At 44.7% G+C, this 20,602-nt stretch overlaps 1 protein-coding gene across 1 annotated transcript in view; it reads left to right on the top strand.

The window, feature by feature from the left end:
* Positions 1-6,744: 6,744 nt before the first annotated feature.
* ext1b (exostosin glycosyltransferase 1b) overlaps positions 6,745-20,602 on the top strand; it is a 109,547-nt gene continuing 95,689 nt past the window's right edge. Inside the window, exons 1-2 of the mRNA XM_058619016.1 lie at positions 6,745-7,722; positions 7,794-8,742. Coding sequence (XP_058474999.1) covers positions 7,704-7,722; positions 7,794-8,742 — 968 coding nt within the window. The 5' untranslated portion in view covers positions 6,745-7,703. The remainder of the gene's footprint in view (positions 7,723-7,793; positions 8,743-20,602) is intronic.

The following is a 20,602-nucleotide window of genomic DNA, read 5'->3' on the forward strand; positions in this document are numbered from 1 at the left end:
GCTTATATGTAATGGAACAGCATTTGTTTAGGTGAGCAAAGGTAAAGGAAAAGACAGACTTAGACTCAAACGACTGTCTCGTGTGGTCAGTCGGGGGCCAGTCAAGTTAAACCAACAAACCTAGCGGTGGATGATATGAGCTCAAAATGACATATCAATATGCCGCATTGATTCCTTTTTTTTATATGTACTCTATTGCCTCATGTGAGCTTTTCTGTCTTTTATCCATTATTCTGTACAGCACTTTGGTTTACTGTGTTTGTTTTAAAGTGCTTTACAAATAAAGTTGGATCGGATCATTTATAAATGTAAGTGCTTGTTTTAATATTGAACAATATTCACAATAAAAAAACTAAATATATTATATAATATAATTAATGCAAAATTAATCTATTAATTAAAAAAAAAAAAAACAACAACAACATAGAGAAAGGACTTGTTACAACTTGATATTGTTTGGAGGGCCACATGAAATTGATTGGAGGGCCACATGTGGCCCCCGGGCCGCAACTTTGAGACCACTGACCTAGATAAAGGAATAATACGAATTCTAATATTTTGCAGTAAATCCTTTGCTGTGCATCGTGTTGGTTCTTTAGATGTTTTATCAAATGACTTGCACTGAAGGAACCACTTTTCACCTCCTTCTCTTGACAGTTGCTCAGCTCACTTGACGATACATAAAGTGGTATCAGGTGTAGTTTTACAGATACAAATATGAGTATCCGCTACCTGATACTGGTATCAGTGCCTCCCTAGTTTAGACCCTTTCAGAAGCAGGAATACTTTCACTATGTGCAGCCAAGCCAGACTTGTTCATTGTCTCTAGTATATATGTAAATGTAAAGTTGCTCTTTCTGGGTTTTGCGTAATACAAAACTAAAAGATTCTTCCTTCCTTCTTCCTTGTCGCTGGCTTCAATAACCTTATACCATCCAAAAACCCTAAATGAAAATCCACCTCGAATGAGTCGCTGTGGAATACAAATGAGGAAGCAGTGGCAGGGATTTCTTTCTTAATGAGGACAGAAACCTATCACCACATCTAACCTGAAACGCTTCGTTTGACACTGAAGAGTTCCAGGGTTAACACTGTGGAGTTTCAGTGCACTTCGCTCAGGGCCCTGGCAGCACATGATGGCCTCCCTCCCACACCCCAAACATTTAAACCCGCCTCAATTTGCCCAAAGCAATCTCAGCTCCAGAGTCGAAAGGTCACTTTAAATAAATAAATAAAGAATGGGGAGATCACTGAGCATCCCACACACAGAGTGAGCAGCACTTTGAAAGGATAGCCAAGGCTACATCATTTAGCAGTCAGTAGCCTGGAGCAATCCATGAGGCTGGCAGTCGGAGGAACACAAAGTTAAAGTCCACATGACTCCCACTCACTTGCCACAGCTACAACAGTCTCGTTTGTGCTCTTTTAGTGAAACTTCTGACCCGTGTTGTCACTGTGCTGGTTCCTGTGGTCAACTGTATGGAATTAAAGATTCGCTTTAGGTTGAGTGGCCGTTGTCGCTGTTTTATTCAGCATGTTCATGTTTTTTGTCTCTTCCAACTTTTACTGCTTCTACAGTTTGCAACAATAACCACTGGGACAAGACAAAAGACTGGACGTGAATGCATGATAAACTTGTGTTATTTTCTTATATGCCTCGGTAAAGAAGAGCACACTCCCCATGAGACTATGCAGACAAGATTACACACTCCATCACAGGAAGTCTATTTTCAGCTTTAAGGAGCCACTTCACACACTTTTAAAAGCAAACTCAATTGGATTTTGAGGTTCTTTATTCTCTCAAGCTTCTTTCACAATAGAAATTAGCTGGCGTACAGTTTGTGAACCGCTCGACTGAGTCAAGCAATCAAACAACTTTCCAATACATGCAGAAGAAAAGAAATGTGATTGGTTGACTGTGTACGTCTGACTCCTCCTCCTCCGCAGGAGTAATCAGACTTTAAAATCAAATTATCGAGGTATGTTAGTCCAACTCAGAATAGTTCCATTTCACGTGGTCTAACATGTTTACATGTGTACTTCAGTCTCTCTTTAAAGCGATTTTTCGATGATCTGATTGATAAAGTTAAAAAAAACAAAAAACACTGAGCACTGTTCCAACATGTTTTACTGCAGCCAACAGCTAGGCTAACAGCTAGGCTAACGGCTAGGCAGTGTAGCACGGGAAATGACGCGTCACTGCCAATAATGGAGCAGACAAAGAAGAAATGAACATGTTCACACAGGTCTGATATTCCCAATAATGCTAATGAAGTCAAAAGTGATGAAACGAGTATGAATTGCAGAATAATCTGAACGTTGGGTGAATTCTTAAACACAGTGGTGAAAAAACCTGCTTAAACCTGGGTTAGAAACAGGTTTTTGGACTTGGATCTCTCACACACACACACACACACACACACACACACGTTTGCACAGCCATCCTTATGAGGGCTTAGTCCTAAACTTAACCAGTTCCTCAGAAATCCGGTTCTGCCTCATTAGGCCCAGGTTTTGGTCTCTATGAGGACTACTAGTCCTGACATGGTCAGTGTTGATGCCAGAAAAGGTCCTATAGAGGTCACAAATGGTACAGTATGTACACACACACACACACACTCTTTGTCACTGCAGGAGCCCAGCGCGTTACATCATCCAGAAGGGGAGTTTTATCAGCAACTGATCAGCAGCAGCCCGAAGACTCTCAAAGACTGTTTTGTCTTCATCTTGCCTGAAAACTCCCCCTACCCACAGATTACCCTCCAGCCATGGGTATTTGTTTACCGTGGCCTGGATTTGCAAGTCTTTATCATGGATGGCTGCCATCACCGAGGGGAAGTGCTTGACACACACTTCATCTGTGCCAGGAGAGTCACAGAGAGCACACAGGTAATCCACGTCTTACGTTGACCAGCGTTTCAGGCGGGTTCTGCAGTCAGCATCTGATACAGGTTATGATCTTGTCATTTAATATATATGCTACTGTAATGTCCAGTTCAATAGATTTAGCTCAGGTTTGCATTCACTCGTTCATACAAAGCAAATATGCCCTAATTTTATTACCTGGTATCCATGAATGACTAAATCTTACTAAAGTCACTAAAAAAAAGAAAAGAAACATGTGTTCTTCATGAACCCAGAGGACGTACGTTATGAAAGAAAAGCAATATGCACGACCTTCTTGAGTTCATGCAAGACTCACAAACAAGAGCCAAGTGAAGAGTATGAGGAATATTGTATTTATTGTTTTTATTAATATGAATGTGGGGTGTGGTCTTACGTTGTTTTATTTGTTTCTGTTTCAGTGGATCATTTGCTTATTTGATTTGGCAGAGTTATTATTATTTATTATTTACATTTAAACGCAACCCTTTTCCAGGCTGGGGACCGGCGAGGGGATGTGGCCTATGGCTGGGGTCAAATTAGAGTGTCCAATTAACCCAATCATTGGGGAGCAATGGGGAATTGGGTACCTTACTCAGACCTCCAGATACAAACTGGAAACCCTCTGGTCACAAGCCAAGTTCCCGTTCCACTTGGCCATGGGTTGCCTGGGTGTGCCTCTCGTGTATATTTAAGCCCCAGTGAAAAGCATCAGATTTTCCTAATAACAAATACCTGGCAATATTTAGCTGGTTCAGCCATGAACTCTGGATTAAGTACGGAGAGTTGGTCCTGACATGTACTTTGCTGTTCACATTTGATAAAGGCAGTGGGAGAGTGTGTGGGTGAGGCGTGTTCACAAGGATAGGATGATCTGCAGAGCATGCAGGTGGGGGTGGGGCTGCGGGTGCCAGGACATTTATCTATTGATTTATGGATAGACTTTCTCCTGCTGTATTCTCACCTGGACATTAACCAGGTATCGTGATAGAGAAAATCTACAGAATGAGAAAATGTGTGTTTACACATAGAGTTCCTCTGTAGCCGAGTCTGCACTGCAGATACTGTTTTGGCCAACATCTCCAAAACAAGGGATCCAATCACAAATGGTTAAACACGATGACGATAAGTTGTGTCTGTGTGTGATTTGTGTGTGATACTGTATGCCTTAGCTCTATCAGTAATATAAAAGTGAAATTCATATATAAAAGTGCACATACTTTGAAGAACATACTGTATAATACTAGAGAAGAATATCAGAAGATGTTCATGAGTAAATGTTTAATTAAAATTCACATTTTGAGCAGGAAGTCATGTCTTTACATGGGGGATGCCCCCCTGAACTTCCAGATTACAGATTGCATGTCATTTAGCAGACGCTTTTATCCAAAGCGACTTACAATAAGTGCATTTAAACATCCACATTAAAACAGTGGTAGACAAAGTATTGTTTAATTTTAATATTAACCATATTGCTACACTGTTTTTGTATACCATGTATAGACAATGTAAAGCACGGCTATTCAACTTCAGATGTGGGCGGGCCAAAAAGGAAAGTAGCTGGTGTTTCGTGGGCCACACGTAATATTTGTCAAAAACAAAATCAAAATAATAATGATGATAATAATTTGGCTAAGATAAAAGTTGGGACACAGTTGGACATTGAAGAGAGGTGGAAAAGTTAAAGTGTTTTGTTTTGTCAGCAATTACACAGCGATTGACATGACGTCCCTTGACTGCATTGAAATATAGGTAAAACTAAGGTGATAGTATCTGGACATTATAAAAAAAAGGGCGTAGGTTTAGAGGATTTTATGAGCATCAGTGAACGCATCACAGCCGAGCAGAAATCTCACTGCGAGTCACAGAGGAGATCATGGATCTTAGACTTTATTTGAAGTCTAATTTAACCCATTGTCAGAAGGAGACATTTCCACACTGTTGTTACCATAGCGATAAGTAAGCATAGCATCAGCATGCAGATGGTTTCCATCCCAGCAATTGAGTATGTAGTGTTTCTGTTTTGTTTTTTAATCAAAGGAAAGTAATGATCCATCACTTGTTTTTTCTGTCAATGTTAAATTTGTCATTTCCTGTCATTTTCTTTCTCCACCAGCAGAGCAATTTCCTGTTCCTATACGCTGACAGAATAATGTCACACACACACAACACATACTATTTCAGTGAGGCACTAAACAAAGTGGTGCTCTACTCTACAATCTTGCTTAGTCCAGCTTTTACGGTTTCACAGCTGGGCAGGTTTGTTCCTCTCCTTCTATCTCAGAATCTCAGAGCTGTTGCTCTGCTTCAGCCCTGTCAAGGAGAGAGGGAGAGAGGGAGAGAGAGAGAGAGAGAGAGAGAGAGAGACCAAAGCTTGATTAAAGAGGGGAATTTTTCTGGGGTGGAAATATTAGAAGTGTACACAAGTAAAGGATGAAGGAGTGGAGCGAGGCGAAGCTCGCTGGAATGACTCCCAGTCCTCAGCGCTGTCATGAAGGGACCACACAGCTACAGAATGTTCCCAAACAGGGAATAAACTCAGGGTATATGGTGCATTTGATGGTGCAGCAGTTAACGCTCGCTGCTCAAGCTGCCGTGTCTTTCCTTGCCTTCAATTAAGACTGATGTTTAATGGTGTGCACAAGATGCAATACATTCAAAAAAGACGATTCAGATGACACCGTTGTCTCTGATTAACACAGTCTCAAGTTTCAAGTGTCATGTTGCAGTTAGACATCGTTTCCTTTGCAGTTGCAGGCAATTCAGAGGAAAATCACCTGAGGCATAAACAACAGCACGGCTCTCAACAAAGAGGCAGTGGTGTTATCTGTATGTGAATGTGCACATGCACAAGTGTAGTTCATAGCTTTTAAACATAAACTCTTATCAAATGAGTTCACACAAAGCAGAGTAGTGTTTAGACCATGGACTGGAGGAAGTCTTCCAGGTTCTTCCTGAAGCCAACCAGGAAATAAGAATATATAGACCCTTTTTGAGAGCTGCGTCACAGAAAACCCACTCGTACCATTAACTTGTACAACAGTTACACCTGATAACTCAGGGGTTTCTCAGGCGATACACAACTCTCCGATACAGGAGGCCCCGAACCAGGAGGACGAGCGCAGCCCTCTGGAACAGCGCTGAGGTTCTTCATCACCAGCGTGTTGTGATGAAGAGCGCTGGCCGCTCTCCCAGAGGGCCGCGCTCATTAGGAAATTGGCTGATAAAAACTGAGTATGGCCTCTTCACCCAGCACGAGTGTTGTGCCACCAAATGGCAGTGGGGAGGATTATGTGGGTTTATGAGGCATGGTGACACTCAGCGAGAACCACTCCTCTCTGCTGTTAATTCCCCACTCAAGTGTGTCTCCTCTGTTACGTCACTTTGGTTTGTTAGTGGAAAACTTCAGGCCGAGGTCGACTTACAACAACCTCTCGTCAGTAAATACTCATATGCCTGAGCATGTCACTGTGCTAGATCCTGGTCTAAATGAACAAAGAACTTGTTCATATGCGCAGATGCTGAGGGTCTAATAAGAGTTTCATAGTTTACATATTGAATATAAATAAACTAGTATATAAAAATGAGTTTTTGTGGTTTGGGTTTTTTGTGAGAGGAAAGAAAGAAGAAAAAGAAAGAGGTTTTAAATGTTTGGACCTTGAATCTGGCAATAAACTGAGCTAATGTAAGAGAAAAAAACAAAGAAAAAAAGAATAATTGCTTCATTATTAATGATCTATCTATCTATCTACCTATCTATCTATCTATCTATCTATCTATCTATCTATCTATCTCTCGGTGTGTCTGTCCTGTGGTAAATGTGCACATGCTGTAGACTCTGCTTATGAATGGGCGCTTCCCCTTAAGTCCCGCCTCTTCCGGATGCACACACGGACCAATCAGCGGCGGTGTTGAGCATGGATGGGACGTTACGTCAGCTGCCGTCGTGTCGGGATTGGAATGTAACCGACTAACAATCGGAACAACTGAGCACTCAGTAATTGGACACAAGGATCAAGGAATCGCGTCTTTTTGAAAGAATTCTCCCGTCTCTGCGCTATTCTGCTCCGTCCTCTCTGTGTCGTTTCCACGCGTGTCCGCGTGTAACTTCGCCTCCTGCGACCGCTGCTGCGTGGCTCAGCTCCCCGCCGATGAGGCTTTTATTTGATACCAGCGAGGGAATGCGGGGATAGGACGAAAAATGCAGGGATTCGTCAGGTTACTCTTGCACCGCTGAGCCGCTTCCTCTCTGCCTGCGCAACGGCGCGACCTCCCCGCTTTCTGCATCTCCTCACTCGGGACCATGGAGCCTTAGAAGAGGGGGGAGAGAGGACGAATTCACCCGGAGGTATTGGGATCGGAGCGCGGCGGCTCCTTTTACGACTCCCCGGTCAGTGAGTGACCGAGTTTAACATCCAAAACCGGGGTACCTTTGCGTCTGGGAGAGCCTCGGGGACCCAGCCGCTGCTTACCCCGGGAGGAGAGAGTTCCCACGCCGCTGTCGTTTTCCATGTGAATATCTCCTTTACACCGCCGGCCTGAATGAAGGCGAGAAGAAGCGCAGGCTGAACACGGAGAGTGTGGATTTGATTCGATCACCGTGGTGTCAGCGGCAGCAGCAGCAACAGCAGCAGCAGCAGCAGCAGCAGCGTCCGAGCGTCGCCGCACGCGCTGCATGTGTTTAAATGGTGAAACTCTACAGAAGAGGGAGAACCGGGCAACACTTGTAAAATCGCCCACATGCACTGGATCAATTGCTGGATTTGGGAACCACATACGCAGAAGGGGGTTTGGGGATCCTTGGAGGAGGCAGCCGGAGGATGGAGCGGTGTAGCCGGGGTTGGTGAGAGCCTCACTTCGGGCCACTTTTCCACATTTCTTCTCTGTAAACAACTCGCCCCTGTTCCCAGGACACATGCAGGCCAAAAAACGCTACCTGATCCTGCTCTCCGCCGGCGCGTGTCTCGTGCTGCTCTTCTACCTCGGAGGTGTTCAACTTCCAGCGGCGAGCAGGAGCCGGCACGACCGCAGCCGACATGGATACCGGCCCGAGCAGCCGTGGCCTCACTTCTCTGACCCTTTACACCCGTTCCTGCCCTGGGATCACACGGACACGGAGGAGTACAACCTGCACATATCCCCCACGCAGAAGAGGGACATCCACGCGAGTGTTTACAAAGGGAAACACTGTCGCATGGATTCATGCTTTGATTTCTCTCGGTGTCAAAAGAACGGATTCAAAGTTTATGTTTACCCGCAGCAGAAAGGGGAGAAGATCTCCGAGAGTTATCAGAATATTTTATCCACTATTGAGGGGTCTAGGTTTTACACCTCAGACCCCGGACAGGCGTGTCTGTTCGTCCTGAGTCTGGACACCCTGGACCGGGACCAGCTGTCCCCGCAATACGTCCACAACCTAAAGACCAAGGTCCAGAACCTGCCCCTGTGGAATGACGGCAGGAACCACCTTATATTTAACTTGTACTCGGGGACGTGGCCGGACTACACGGAAGACTTGGGCTTCGACATCGGTCAGGCCATGTTGGCCAAAGCCAGCATCGGCACCGACAACTTCAGGCCCAGATTCGACGTCTCCATCCCCCTCTTCTCCAAGGAGCACCCGCGCACCGGCGGGGAGAGGGGGTTCCTCAAGTACAACTCCATCCCGCCTTTCAGAAAGTACATGCTGGTGTTCAAGGGGAAACGCTACCTGACCGGTATCGGCTCGGACACCAGGAATGCCTTATACCACGTCCATAACGCGGAGGACGTGGTTCTGCTCACCACCTGCAAGCACGGCAAAGACTGGCAGAAGCACAAGGACGCGCGCTGTGACAAGGACAACGCAGAGTATGACAAGTAAGTTCGCTGCCGTCACTGAGGGGCGTTGATGTTTCTCAAATCAAAGTATATTTTATATTGATTTTTATACTTTTACGCACAGAATTCGTGCGTAAAAACACCTGCCATCCACGTCAGCAGCGCACAAGACGCGCGTCTGTGGCGCACAGTGTGTGTGTTTGTGTTCATTTATATTTCACCTCCACTTTGCCTTTTCTTATTGGAAAGTTGTCCTATTAGTATTATTATTATTGTTATTATTATTATTATTATTATTATTATTATTATTATTATTATTATTATTATTATTGACCTGTTATCAATGGCAGCTGGAGTTCTAGATTGCTAGAAGCAGTTCCAAGACGTTTACTCGGTGCAGCCTCTAAAACGTGAAGGTTCAGTTGCTACTGATATTAATAACTTTTTATTGAACTTAAAATACATTTTTTTTTATAAAACGTAATATTAGTTTGCTTCTTCTATATTGGGCACAGTTAGCCATGTGTTTACACTTGGAATTCAAATCTAGGCTTACAAAGATCCCATAAAATGGATCAAGAGCTGTAACTGATTAACATAGAATGGGTGAGTGGGTGATTTAATGATCCCAAACCTCCAGGTCACAAAGTGATTTTTACTGTACTCTGTCTGCTTTCTACCTCTATTGAAATTGAAGAACTCTGAGAGCTTGTTTTAATAGATACAATAACACTGTGATGGAATGGAAGACCGGAATAGTTGATAATTATTGGACATGATATGTTGTAGTAAAATGTAATTAGTCTTTGTGACACGTGACACAGTCAATCACATGTTTACGCTTGGAATTTAAATCTAGGCTTTAAAAAATGACACTAATTGATCAAATATAGGCTTAGAAAATCCCACATATTGCTCAGGAGATAGAAAAGATCAACAATGAATGACTAATGTGGGTTTTTAATGATTCCTCCAACCTCCAGGTCACAGTTAACCAACCCCTACATTGTGCTGCTTCATGACTGGTTTTTACTATGCACTCAACCTCCTTTCTCCCTCTTGGGCATTACATATAAAAGATCTCCAGACAGTCTATTAGCTCCCTTGACACTCCCCTCCCCCCTCTCTCTCCCCCTCCTTTCCAAAGAAGGAATTCAACCCCCCCTCCCTCCCTCCACCACCACCTTCCAGCTCCACGTCATGAGAGCAGCCCTTTCTCCAGGATGTGCACGGACATGTTTGATTTGTGATTGTTGTGCAAATGAAGTGAAAGTCTGTTGTCGCTGTGTGTGTGTGTGTGTGTGTGTGTGTGTGTGTGTGTGTGTGTGTGGAGAATGTGACTCAATCTCACACTCATCAGGTGCACGCACTGGTGTTTACATCAGCCTGTGTGTGTGTGACGTGATTGTATCACGACACAATGGGTTAATTATCAGCTGCAGTTCCACTTGGTCTCCAGGAACAGTTGATTAGCTGGAACTTTGGAGGTCTTGTTTTTGTCTGGGTTGTAATTCATGACCCCCCCCCCCCCCCCCGCCCTGGACCAGGCTGCTCTTGAATATTAGCGGCATGTCTTAATATAGCAGGCGGTGTTGTCTGATGTTTACATAGCTGGATTACGTGGTGAACTCTGCTGTCAGGTTCAATCGTGAGTGTGAGTGACAGCGTTTGAGCTGCATTTATCAAACCGGTGGATCCCACAGAGTCTGGATAAACGCAGGCGTGTGATAACAGCACATGTCCACAGGGTTCCCGGTGGGTGTGTGTACCTGTACCTGTGTGTGTGTGTGTGTGTGTACTGCATAGCAAAGGTTAAGGGAAAGGACAGTTGAGCAACGTATGGAAAGTTAACCTGCACATATTTCCAGAGTGCAAGGACGTGTGTTGGGTTGGGGGAGCATGCAACTCTCCTTGAACTTGACATGAACTCAAAAACCTTCAACAGCCAAACTGTAATTCTGAAAAAGAGACCTAACAAATCTTCACAAGCATGCACTTGTCTGTCAGTTCACACACACACACACACACACACACCCTCCCTATCGCACACATACTCACTCTCTGCCTACGTCTCACTGGATGCCTTGGGCTCGGTGTCACCTGGACAAATGTGTCATTCATTATCTGACATTCCAGTCCATCTCCAGATGTTCACCTCTGGATCGCGGAGAGCCTCTCGATGCTATAATCGGCTGAATGACACAGCTGATCGGAGCGAGTTCATGGAAAATTGCAGCGATCACTGCCCACTCTTTCCACTGTGGTGTGTTTCATGCTTGATTAACTGTGATCAATAGCTCCGCCTCTTAGTCATACCATTTCTGAGTTCAGTCCCCACTAAAACTCAATAAATCCAATTTCAACCCTACGTGTCTCTTTTACAGTGTTTAGCACCGAGTTTGCTTTTGGTTCTTGAGCTAAATGTCCGTGATTTTTCATTTCTTTATTTTTTATTTTCACCATTGATTAATCTATGGATTATTTTCTGGACGAAATGATGATGTTCTCAAATGTCTTGTTTTGTCCACAAACCAAAATGATTCACTTTTAATGATTTCTTTGTTCTCCAGAGCAAAGAAATGAAGAAAATACTCACATTTAAGAAGCTTAAACAATTGGAAATCCTGTTTTAATCATGAAAAAAAGCTTTGAACAGATTAATCGATTATCAAAATATTAATTTAGTAATCGATTAATAATCCATTCAGCTCCACACATTTCAATGATTTCTTTATGTGGAGCAAAGAAACCAGAAAATATTGAAATCCAAGAACTCAGAGAGCTTGTTTTATTAGCCACGTCGTCTACCCCACATTCACTCCCTGATTGGTTCATATCCTCCATGACTGGACACTCAGGTGTGACCAAAGAGCTCCTGTTACACTTGCTGAGCGTTTTAGTTTCAGCTCATTGTTGGTCGAATAAAAGAAGTTCTTTTGTGAGACTAAGTGAACGACAACAGAGCGCTGAATCAACCTGAATGATCATGTGATCGTCATTTTCAGACATTAGTATCGTTGCAGATTTATAAGCAGCAGAAATTCTGGTCTGGACACAGATTGTGAAAAATCAGAGTGCACGGCCGCAGATTTGACTGTTTCTCCAGATCTAGAGTTGATTTTGCAGGTTTTAACCTGTTTTGTCAACCAATAGTTTAAAAGCCTTTTTTTCCCTCTGTTATTATTTAACAACCTGTTTAGATTTAATCAACCTGATGGGTTTTCATTTTAATGTGATTTAAAAACCCCTCTGGATGCCAGCCCGTGCTTTACAGAAACCCTGACGTGGCTTTTTCAGGTTAGTGGATCTGGGTGTAGCCAGCAGGTCAGTGGCACCGCTCCATTTCCAGAGGTTGTGGGTGGGAAGGCCGTGTCTTACGTGGAGTCTGTGCCGCAAACTGAGGAATGCACACACGTGTCAAAGCAGCTGTTGGCGTCGCCGTGTGACTGCACGTTATACTGTACGTACACAGAGGCTCTCTCGTTTATTTATATCATGATTATGACGTGTTTTTTGTTTATTTTTGCACATTAACTCTTATTTTAATGATTTTCTTTTCTTTTTTAAATCAAGATCACAAAAAAATCAACAAACAAAATCTATCTTCTCAGTGAAGAGTGTGATTAAATTCCTGCAGCGATGCCGAAGACATTTTATCTTTATCACATAATTGCTGTGTCTTTTGATGTGAATCTTGAACTATTGGATATTGCCGTTTATATCCAATTTCTTTGAGCAAACACAGGCTGTACTTGTTGTTTGCAATCAATATAAATCTACCCAATGACACACACACACACCCACGCTTACACCGCTGTGGCTGCCGATGGCTGCATCCCGTCTCATCTTTGCCTCGTGACCTCTGACCCTGCTAGCTTCCAGAGGAATGTTGCTCTGCACAGGAATGCAGCAAACTGGAGGGCAGTATCTGCAAACACACACACACACACACACACACAAGCTCTACACATTTATTCCATTGATTTTCTTTAGCTGTTGTTATTTTAGTCTCTTGTTATATTTATATTTTTCTTATGTATATTTATACTTTTTTTTACAAAAGCATCTCTTTTTTACTTTTTTTTACTTTTTTACTTTATGCTGGTGTTTTTTGAGTGGACAGCAAAGTAAGAATTTCATTGTACAGGGAAACGTGTTTCTTTACTGTGCATATGACAATAAACACTTTGAATCTTGAATCTTGAATCTTGAATCTAGCTGCAATAGCTTTCAATTGGAGTCACTCTGGTCCACATCCACGGCCAAGCGTGGATGAAAGGCCCCATTCTCTGCTATTTTATCCACTCAGTTTTCAAAGCTGCAGACAATGATCCTGGCAGAAGGCAGTGAACGGCTATTATGAGCTGGCCAACTTGAAATTTTCACATTACATGGGATTCTGCTTTAATGCTATGCCTTGTGGCGATTAAACTCCCTCGACTACAACAGCAATAAGTAGAAATATGAAAAGATGTGTGTTTCTCCTGCAGTCATGTCAGTTCTGGGTAATCATTCATCATCGCTGCCGCTTCCCCTTTCAGCAAAGAATCACTTCAGGTTTTCTTATAAAAAGACAGAGATTGTGATGATGTTCCTTTTACTGTCTCTGGGAAGCACGTTGGCATTCTGACGTCATGTGTGTAACCCAGTATTTTACACACTCCAGCTGCTTTTAGACTTGCACTAAAGCGGGATTCTTTATGAAAAGGCAAAGTCATTGCAGATATTTTCCTTAACTTCTGCTGCCAGCTCCCTTGTCACGTTTCCAGGTAATATCTGAGAAAGAGTCGTAAAAAATCACAGCGATTGAGTGGAAAAGTATCTAACTAGAGTCATTTCAGGTTTCCTCCTCAAAGAGAGAGCATCAGTGATTCTGGACTGTGATACCGAGTGTGCTGCACGTGCATTAAAGTACATAAAGTCATATCTGAGTGTACATCATTATGAGTGTTGAGTGTTCCATTAAGGTCCTGCTGCAAATGTCCCTTCTGTTTGTTCTTTGTTAAGTGGTTTCTCTCTGTTACTCTGCGGCGTCCTCATCCCGTCATTTAATACTTAACCAGCTTTGTTGGCGGATATTGACTTTGTACTTTAGCTACTTCACTGGCATCTGCTGCTCAAGGTCACCGGCAAGACCTGGAATTGGAAAAGAGAAAGGGAGGAGAGTGAAGATAAATAGAGGAAATGATTTAGAGAACAAGAAAGTCCAGAGGAGGAACGGAGAACGAGCGTACCTGGGAAACTGTGTGTGTGTGTGTGTGTGTGTGTGTGTGTGTGTGTGTGTGTGTGTGTGTGTGTGTGTGTGTGTGTGTGTGTGTGTGTGTGTGTGTGCGTGCGTGTGTGTGTCGCCGCACGAGTCGGGATGAAAGAAATGGAGGGTTGAGAATATTACACGTGTAGTGAGATTTTTTCCCATTAGGAGTCAATGACGGTTCCATCAAGGGTGCTGCGGCGGCGGCGTTTCCATTTTCACAACTGTATCATCAGTAGAAATTTTCCCACTTGAGAAAATCCTCTCAAAAGTGAGAGCATGTGAGGAAAGAGACGCAGGCTTTTCAGCCCCATCCACCATTTTCATTTTCCCCTTTCCCTTCCATGACTGAGCTCTCTCCTTTTTCTCATTTCTTTTTCCTGTCGTTGACATTTTCTTGACTTAACAGCACAAAATAACAGCCAGCCACTGAGCACGGCTAAGTGAAGAAAACCAGCAGCACTTCATCTCCACCTTATCTCAGCAAAACACGGATTATGAGTGGGTCGAGCAACACTCACCAGAATGTTGTCCTGATAGTGGAGTGCAGAGCAAACACAGCCATGTTGTTACCCCCCTGTGCAGAAGGAGAGGATGAGGGAGTCACACTTACCTCCCTGTGCAGAAGGAGAGGATGAGGGAGTCCCACTTACCTCCCTGTGCAGAAGGAGAGGATGAGGGAGTCACACTTACCTCCCTGTGCAGAAGGAGAGGATGAGGGAGTCCCACTTACCTCCCTGTGCAGAAGGAGAGGATGAGGGAGTCCCACTTACCTCCCTGTGCAGAAGGAGAGGATGAGGGAGTCCCACTTACCTCCCTGTGCAGAAGGAGAGGATGAGGGAGTCACACTTACCTCCCTGTGCAGAAGGAGAGGATGAGGGAGTCCCACTTACCTCCCTGTGCAGAAGGAGAGGATGAGGGAGTCCCACTTACCTCCCTGTGCAGAAGGAGAGGATGAGGGAGTCCCACTTACCTCCCTGTGCAGAAGGAGAGGATGAGGGAGTCACACTTACCTCCCTGTGCAGAAGGAGAGGATGAGGGAGTCCCACTTACCTCCCTGTGCAGAAGGAGAGGATGAGGGAGTCCCACTCTCCAGGTTACCATTGTTTATTTATCTGTCGTCACATGACTAAATCATCATTATTTCATGATTGCCTGCCCCCTCGTAGATAAAGTACCAAGCTCATAATGGAGAATGTTAATGATGCTGAGTTTAATTAGTGTGAATGCAGTGATGCTTATTTAGGACTCTTTGATATTTTGGTCTACATGCGTGTAAGAGATTTAAGCTCTTAACGACGTAAGCTTTCTAACATAAATATCTTCTTTATTTGACCTTTTAGGGGAGAATTACCCCAGGAATACATATTGGAGTAGTTCTGAATAAGGGGGTGCCCACATGTTCTTGTGTCACCTTGTAGTTGTTGGCTTGTGAAGCTTATGGTGATGCATCCTTAATCTAAGGACACCGGCTTGTCCTGAGCTAGTCATGAGTTAAAAATAGTGAAAAATGCTCTTTACAAGTTCCAATTGCATTTGTGGCACTTGCATTTTCCACAGTGTCTGCTAGGATTACTCCAGGTCCCGCTGCAACCCTCAAAGTTCCAGGAGTATGGAAGACGGATATGTGGTAGTTGTAAATAGAAACCAGGTCATTTTCCCTCAAAGCAGAGCTTAAGTGATTGTTTTCTAAGTTGCTGCTTGTTTTTCATCTTTGTCGTCATTGTCTACACAGAACATGTGAATCCAAGCATGTGTGTGTTTGTGCACACGCACACGAGTGCATGGGGGGTGACCGGCGTCGTGACCGGCGTCGTGACCCCGCTGTCTGTCCCCTCACTGAGTGACGAAGGCAACGCTCTGCTCACTGACCCACATTTACTGAGGGATTAGCAGCGCAGCCAAGCAGCCCCCGCCCCCCCGAGGAAGTGGTGGCAGTGCAGGGTGGAGAGGTGGGGGGCAAGACAGGGAGAGAAGTGGGGGGTGTGGACGTGAACTCGGATAACATGCATACACACACTGGATTGGACAGTGATGGCCCAGTGAAGTCCTCTGCACCCCCTCCTGAGGCAGCTGCTGGTTTAGACGGAGAGAGGCTCATCTGGTGGGAGAGTTCCCCCCAAAATGAAAATCAATGAGTGAATTAGAGCAGCAGTGGGCCAGCCCCTGAAATCATTGCTTCTATTAAAAGCTGCTCACTCACGTGGGTGAATTAGGCCTAACCCTCAAAGATACCAGACTTTCATGATGCCATCTTTTAAAAGGACTTAAAAAGACTCTAAACGCTGCAGTGCATAAAGCTTTGTTTTTTACGTTTTAACGTTTACAATCGCGGAGAGACGGAACGAAGGAAAGGAAATAGAAGTTAACATGAAGTGAACACCAAACTAACTGTAAACACAAGACGAAGATGGCTACGATGAAGATGAATGCAGCAAATGCAAAGACAAGAGAAAGGTGGGACGATGCCATGTTACACGTACACGGAAACTGAAGGGCGGCGTTTTAAGACGCTTTCACTCTGTGACCCATTTTCCAGAAACAGTGTTTAGTGCTCAACATTTTGGTGGAGTCTCTTCGACTCTCTTAGTTCTCATGTGTGCAGGCCCTCAGGCTGCACTAATATGGTTCTTATCTCTGCTGCTTGAGTGTGGAGGTTTAGTGGTTTAGTGCTTGAGAGGTCACGGTCTGTGTGTGTGGAGAAGGAACAGAGGTTGACACGGGTTCCGGTGCTTCATGGGATTCGCCCTCTTCCTCAGTGACTGCAGTCCCCGGGCTGTGGAGCACCTGACCATAGTCATGTCATCACAGCGGGGAAGTGGACAGACAGTCTGGCTGCAGACACTCGCGCATCCACAAACATTTCATCTCAATCATAAAACAAACACAAACTGATCAGGAAATCGTTCGCAGGCATTTGCAGCAGCTGTCTGTGATCACGGTGGCTTCCTTGGGGTGTTGCAGCAGGAAAGAAGGGAGATGGGGGGGAGTAGCTGCGTTTTACGGCCCCAGAGAATGACAGCTTTTATGGCCCAGAGAGGTCGTTCAGCAAACACCTACCTACAGCACATCAATGGGGCGGCAGGTCTTTGACGTCAGTTTGCACGTTGACCTCCCTCCTCCACTTCTCAACAGCACAAGAGCAAAAACAAACACCCTTCCCCTCTGCTGGTATTCATATTCAAATGGTAACTGGCAATAGGAGGAAATCTGAGTAAAGGAGGAGAGGAGAAGGTGGTGGTGGTGGTGGTGGTGGTGGAGCTGAAGAGGGCAAGAGCTTAAAAAAGCATTATGTCACTGAAGAATGTGTGCATGGCTGAATGTTGAAGGGGCCACGGCTTGGCGGAGAGAAAGAGGGTTTTGTTGGAGCAGATCTGGCTGCCTGGCAGGCTGATGGAAGGGCTCTTTCCCTCGTCTGCTCCATCACTCTTTATGGCTCAGTTTGACTTCCACTCTTGGAGTGTAAAAGTTAGGGCTGCCCCCAGGCCCTCCAAAGGGCTCCTATTGTGCTGGAGTTTACTCTCTTTCTAGAGGGAACACTTGTGCCTTACTGACATCGCACACCCTTCCCTCATGGTCCCCCTTCTTTACTCTCTCATGTTTCACCCTTCTCCATCAACCGTGATTATCCCGCTCTCTTGCCTCTCTTCCCTTTTTGGTTTTGAAGCTCGAGCAGGGGGCAGGGGCAACAATGGGGCGCTGCTCACGCCGCTGCAGCCGTCAACGACCAGGCACAGGTTTGGCAGATTCCACTGACACTTCACGGATCAGCAGCTTAGCCAAAACTGAAGGAGGAGGGTGTAGGTAGAGGGGGAGAGGGGTTGCAAGGGCAGAAGGCATCTGGCCTCACTAAGGAGAGTGTCATTATAGCATTGTGAGTGTATGATTGACCAGAGAGAGGAAGGAAAGAATCGTTTTCCCCAGTTTTCCTGCCAGTTTGGCTGTGCTGCTGCGTGGTGTTTATTCATGAGCTTAACAGGGGCCTCCTTTTCAGATAAAGTGGAAGGCGTGCACGCTTGTTTTTGGGAGCCGATGTAGGACAAAGTGCAGCTGCTGGTAGAAATGCTTGATATCTTCCCCTCATGTTTCCCCCCTTCCCGTCTCTGTTTTGTCTTCCTCATCAGTCGTCCTGCTCCACACTCACCTCGCCACAGAGTCCAAATCCACAATAATTTCTTTCTGCATGTGGAAAGTCTCATAAAAAGAATGTGCCCTTATTAAATCTCCCGCTGTGGCCTTTGGACATCAAAGAGTGACTGTGAGATTTCATGACATCATGGATGGAAAGATTTTAGAAGTAACAACATTTCTAGCTGAGTCATTTCCTCAGAGGTTCTGTTTAAAATATGGCGGAATTTTCCACTGCTTTGTCTGAAGGCACACGTTCTTGTTTTCCCTACTCTGTTCTCGATGTACCGCTATCGCTGAGCCATTGCACGTCCCAGTCCTTCAGTAAAACCATAACTGAAGAGCTCAAGTGTGGAAAACCAGTGAGAACTTTAAACCCTCAGATCCAGAGAGAAAATGAAAGTGGAGATATGACGGGGAGCAAAGAGATGTGCAGCAGAAAGAGCATCCTGCTCTGTGTATTAGCTGGACTGGGTGTGATTGTGGGGGGGTTGAATTGAAGTGGAACATGGAACACAACAGCACTTTGTCTTCTGAGGGTCTGCTTCTTGTTTGCCGTAGCAGTTCGTTCAAAACACGATGCACTCTGATTGTCTGAAGGTAAACGGGCAAGATGTGCGAGCAGAAGGTTTTAGATGGAACGTGCCAACTTTCCCTGCACGAGGAAGCTATTTAATGCCAAACATGCCAAAGACGCACTCTTTGACTAGCTTCCCACTCACAAGAACACCACTAATTGTGTTTTTTGAAGATCCTGCTGCTTCAGTTTGAACCCTGGATGCCCGAGCAGCAGCCTCAACTCTGGAGAAAAGTCTATGCATGCATGGCCTTGAAGTTTGAAAAGGAAATTAATGAGAGAGTTACCCCTGCTCCTGTCAAACAAAGGTTGATGGTAATTTAGCAAATTCTCACAGTCTACTGGTCGACACATTCAAAATGCTAATTTAAACCAGACAAGACTGTTCAGATGATTCTTAAACTACTTGAAAAGAAAAGAGCGATTTTCCTCATTTTGAGTTTGCATTTCCTGAAACGATGTTTACGGAAAACTTTTTCAAAACGACAAATGAAAATAATGGTTTGTGGTTCGTTCCATTGCTGCGTGGATCGGACCTAAAGAAGCTCTTTTTACCAGTTGCTTTCAGTATCGCTGCCTCTTTATCAAGGTGATGGCTCAGATGTTCCCATGGTTCCCCAGGTGCAGGTGTGTGTGCAAAGGAAAGCACTTGTGTTTGTTAGCGGCCTCAGTGTCTGGTAACTTGGGGAGTATTTGCTCACTGCCACGTAGCTTACCGTCTATAAACCCCTCACTACACGGACTCTACTGGGACACGGACTCTTCTGGAGCTTTAGGAAATCCTGAGTTCATAACGCTGGAATATATCTGCTCTTTATTGTGTGATTGGAAGTCTTCACCTTCATGTTTAGTGAGTGGTCTGGACTGCGGAGGATTTGCTTCTCGGTCTGCAAAGTGTTTGCACTGCAGCCGACGAGGTGACAGACGGAGATCCAGACAAGTGTGTGTTACGTTTACTCTGCAGTCTGAGCTGTGTGTGTGTGTGTGTGTGTGTGTGTGCGGGGTGAATTGTGCATATGTGTACATGCTCCTATAGGCACACACACATACACGAACGCGTCCCTTTTTACCTCTCGCATACCCAGCAACATCTTGTTTGGCCGGAACCCGGCACTCTCTAACTGTGGCCACTCATCTGGAACAGCCAGACCCCAGAAGCTACAACACATGAATAATGCATCAGTGAGAAGAGCTTTTCTTCACGCGTACCTATTTGGCGGTGTAGCCAAACGCTGCTGCTCTCATCCTCCGGCCCTGGATTTCCCCTCAAGAACATTTCATTTGAGTCTCATCCAGGATCAGAGAGACTGACCTTTTTTTTTTTTGGGCGCGAATGAGTGAAGTCGCTGAGTTCACACGGTCTGAGGAGCCGAGGGAGATTCATTATTCAATAAATTGCATTTAATGTGTGGAGTATGAAGTGAAACCAAATGAGTCTCAAAAGCCGGCGGCATCTCTGGATGCTGATAAGCTTTTTGAGGACGACATGGTGGAGGATTGACGACATCGCCGGACAAATAGCATTGAATGTCGCTGCTCCTTTTGGGACAGCTGAGGCAAGCAGATCTAAGTGCTCTATCGTTAGTGAGTTTATAGTGACTGCATCATCTCTGCCTCATTTTAAAACTCCATAAATAAATCATCTTCACGAAATGGTGTGTAAACCTTCCTTTGTCTCTGTTATTAACTTCTTAACTTGATCTGTAGCTTACCTTGAGTTGTATTCCCTCCCTTTTCTCTCTATGATGATAATCAGCTGTGAATCAGCTGTTCACTCTCAGAGTTTCTGCTGCAGCCATTTAAATGTATTTAATCTAAACGCCTTTCACTGGATTTAGCTCGGTTGGCAGCAGACACATCATTAGATCTGACCCTTCCCACCCAGACCTATTTTCATGCTTCACTGTCGCTCGTATAGGATTATAGGTGTTGAGTCCAGTTAC

The sequence above is a fragment of the Solea solea genome, chromosome 20 (assembly GCF_958295425.1).
Source record: "Solea solea chromosome 20, fSolSol10.1, whole genome shotgun sequence".
Classification (NCBI taxonomy): domain Eukaryota; kingdom Metazoa; phylum Chordata; class Actinopteri; order Pleuronectiformes; family Soleidae; genus Solea; species Solea solea.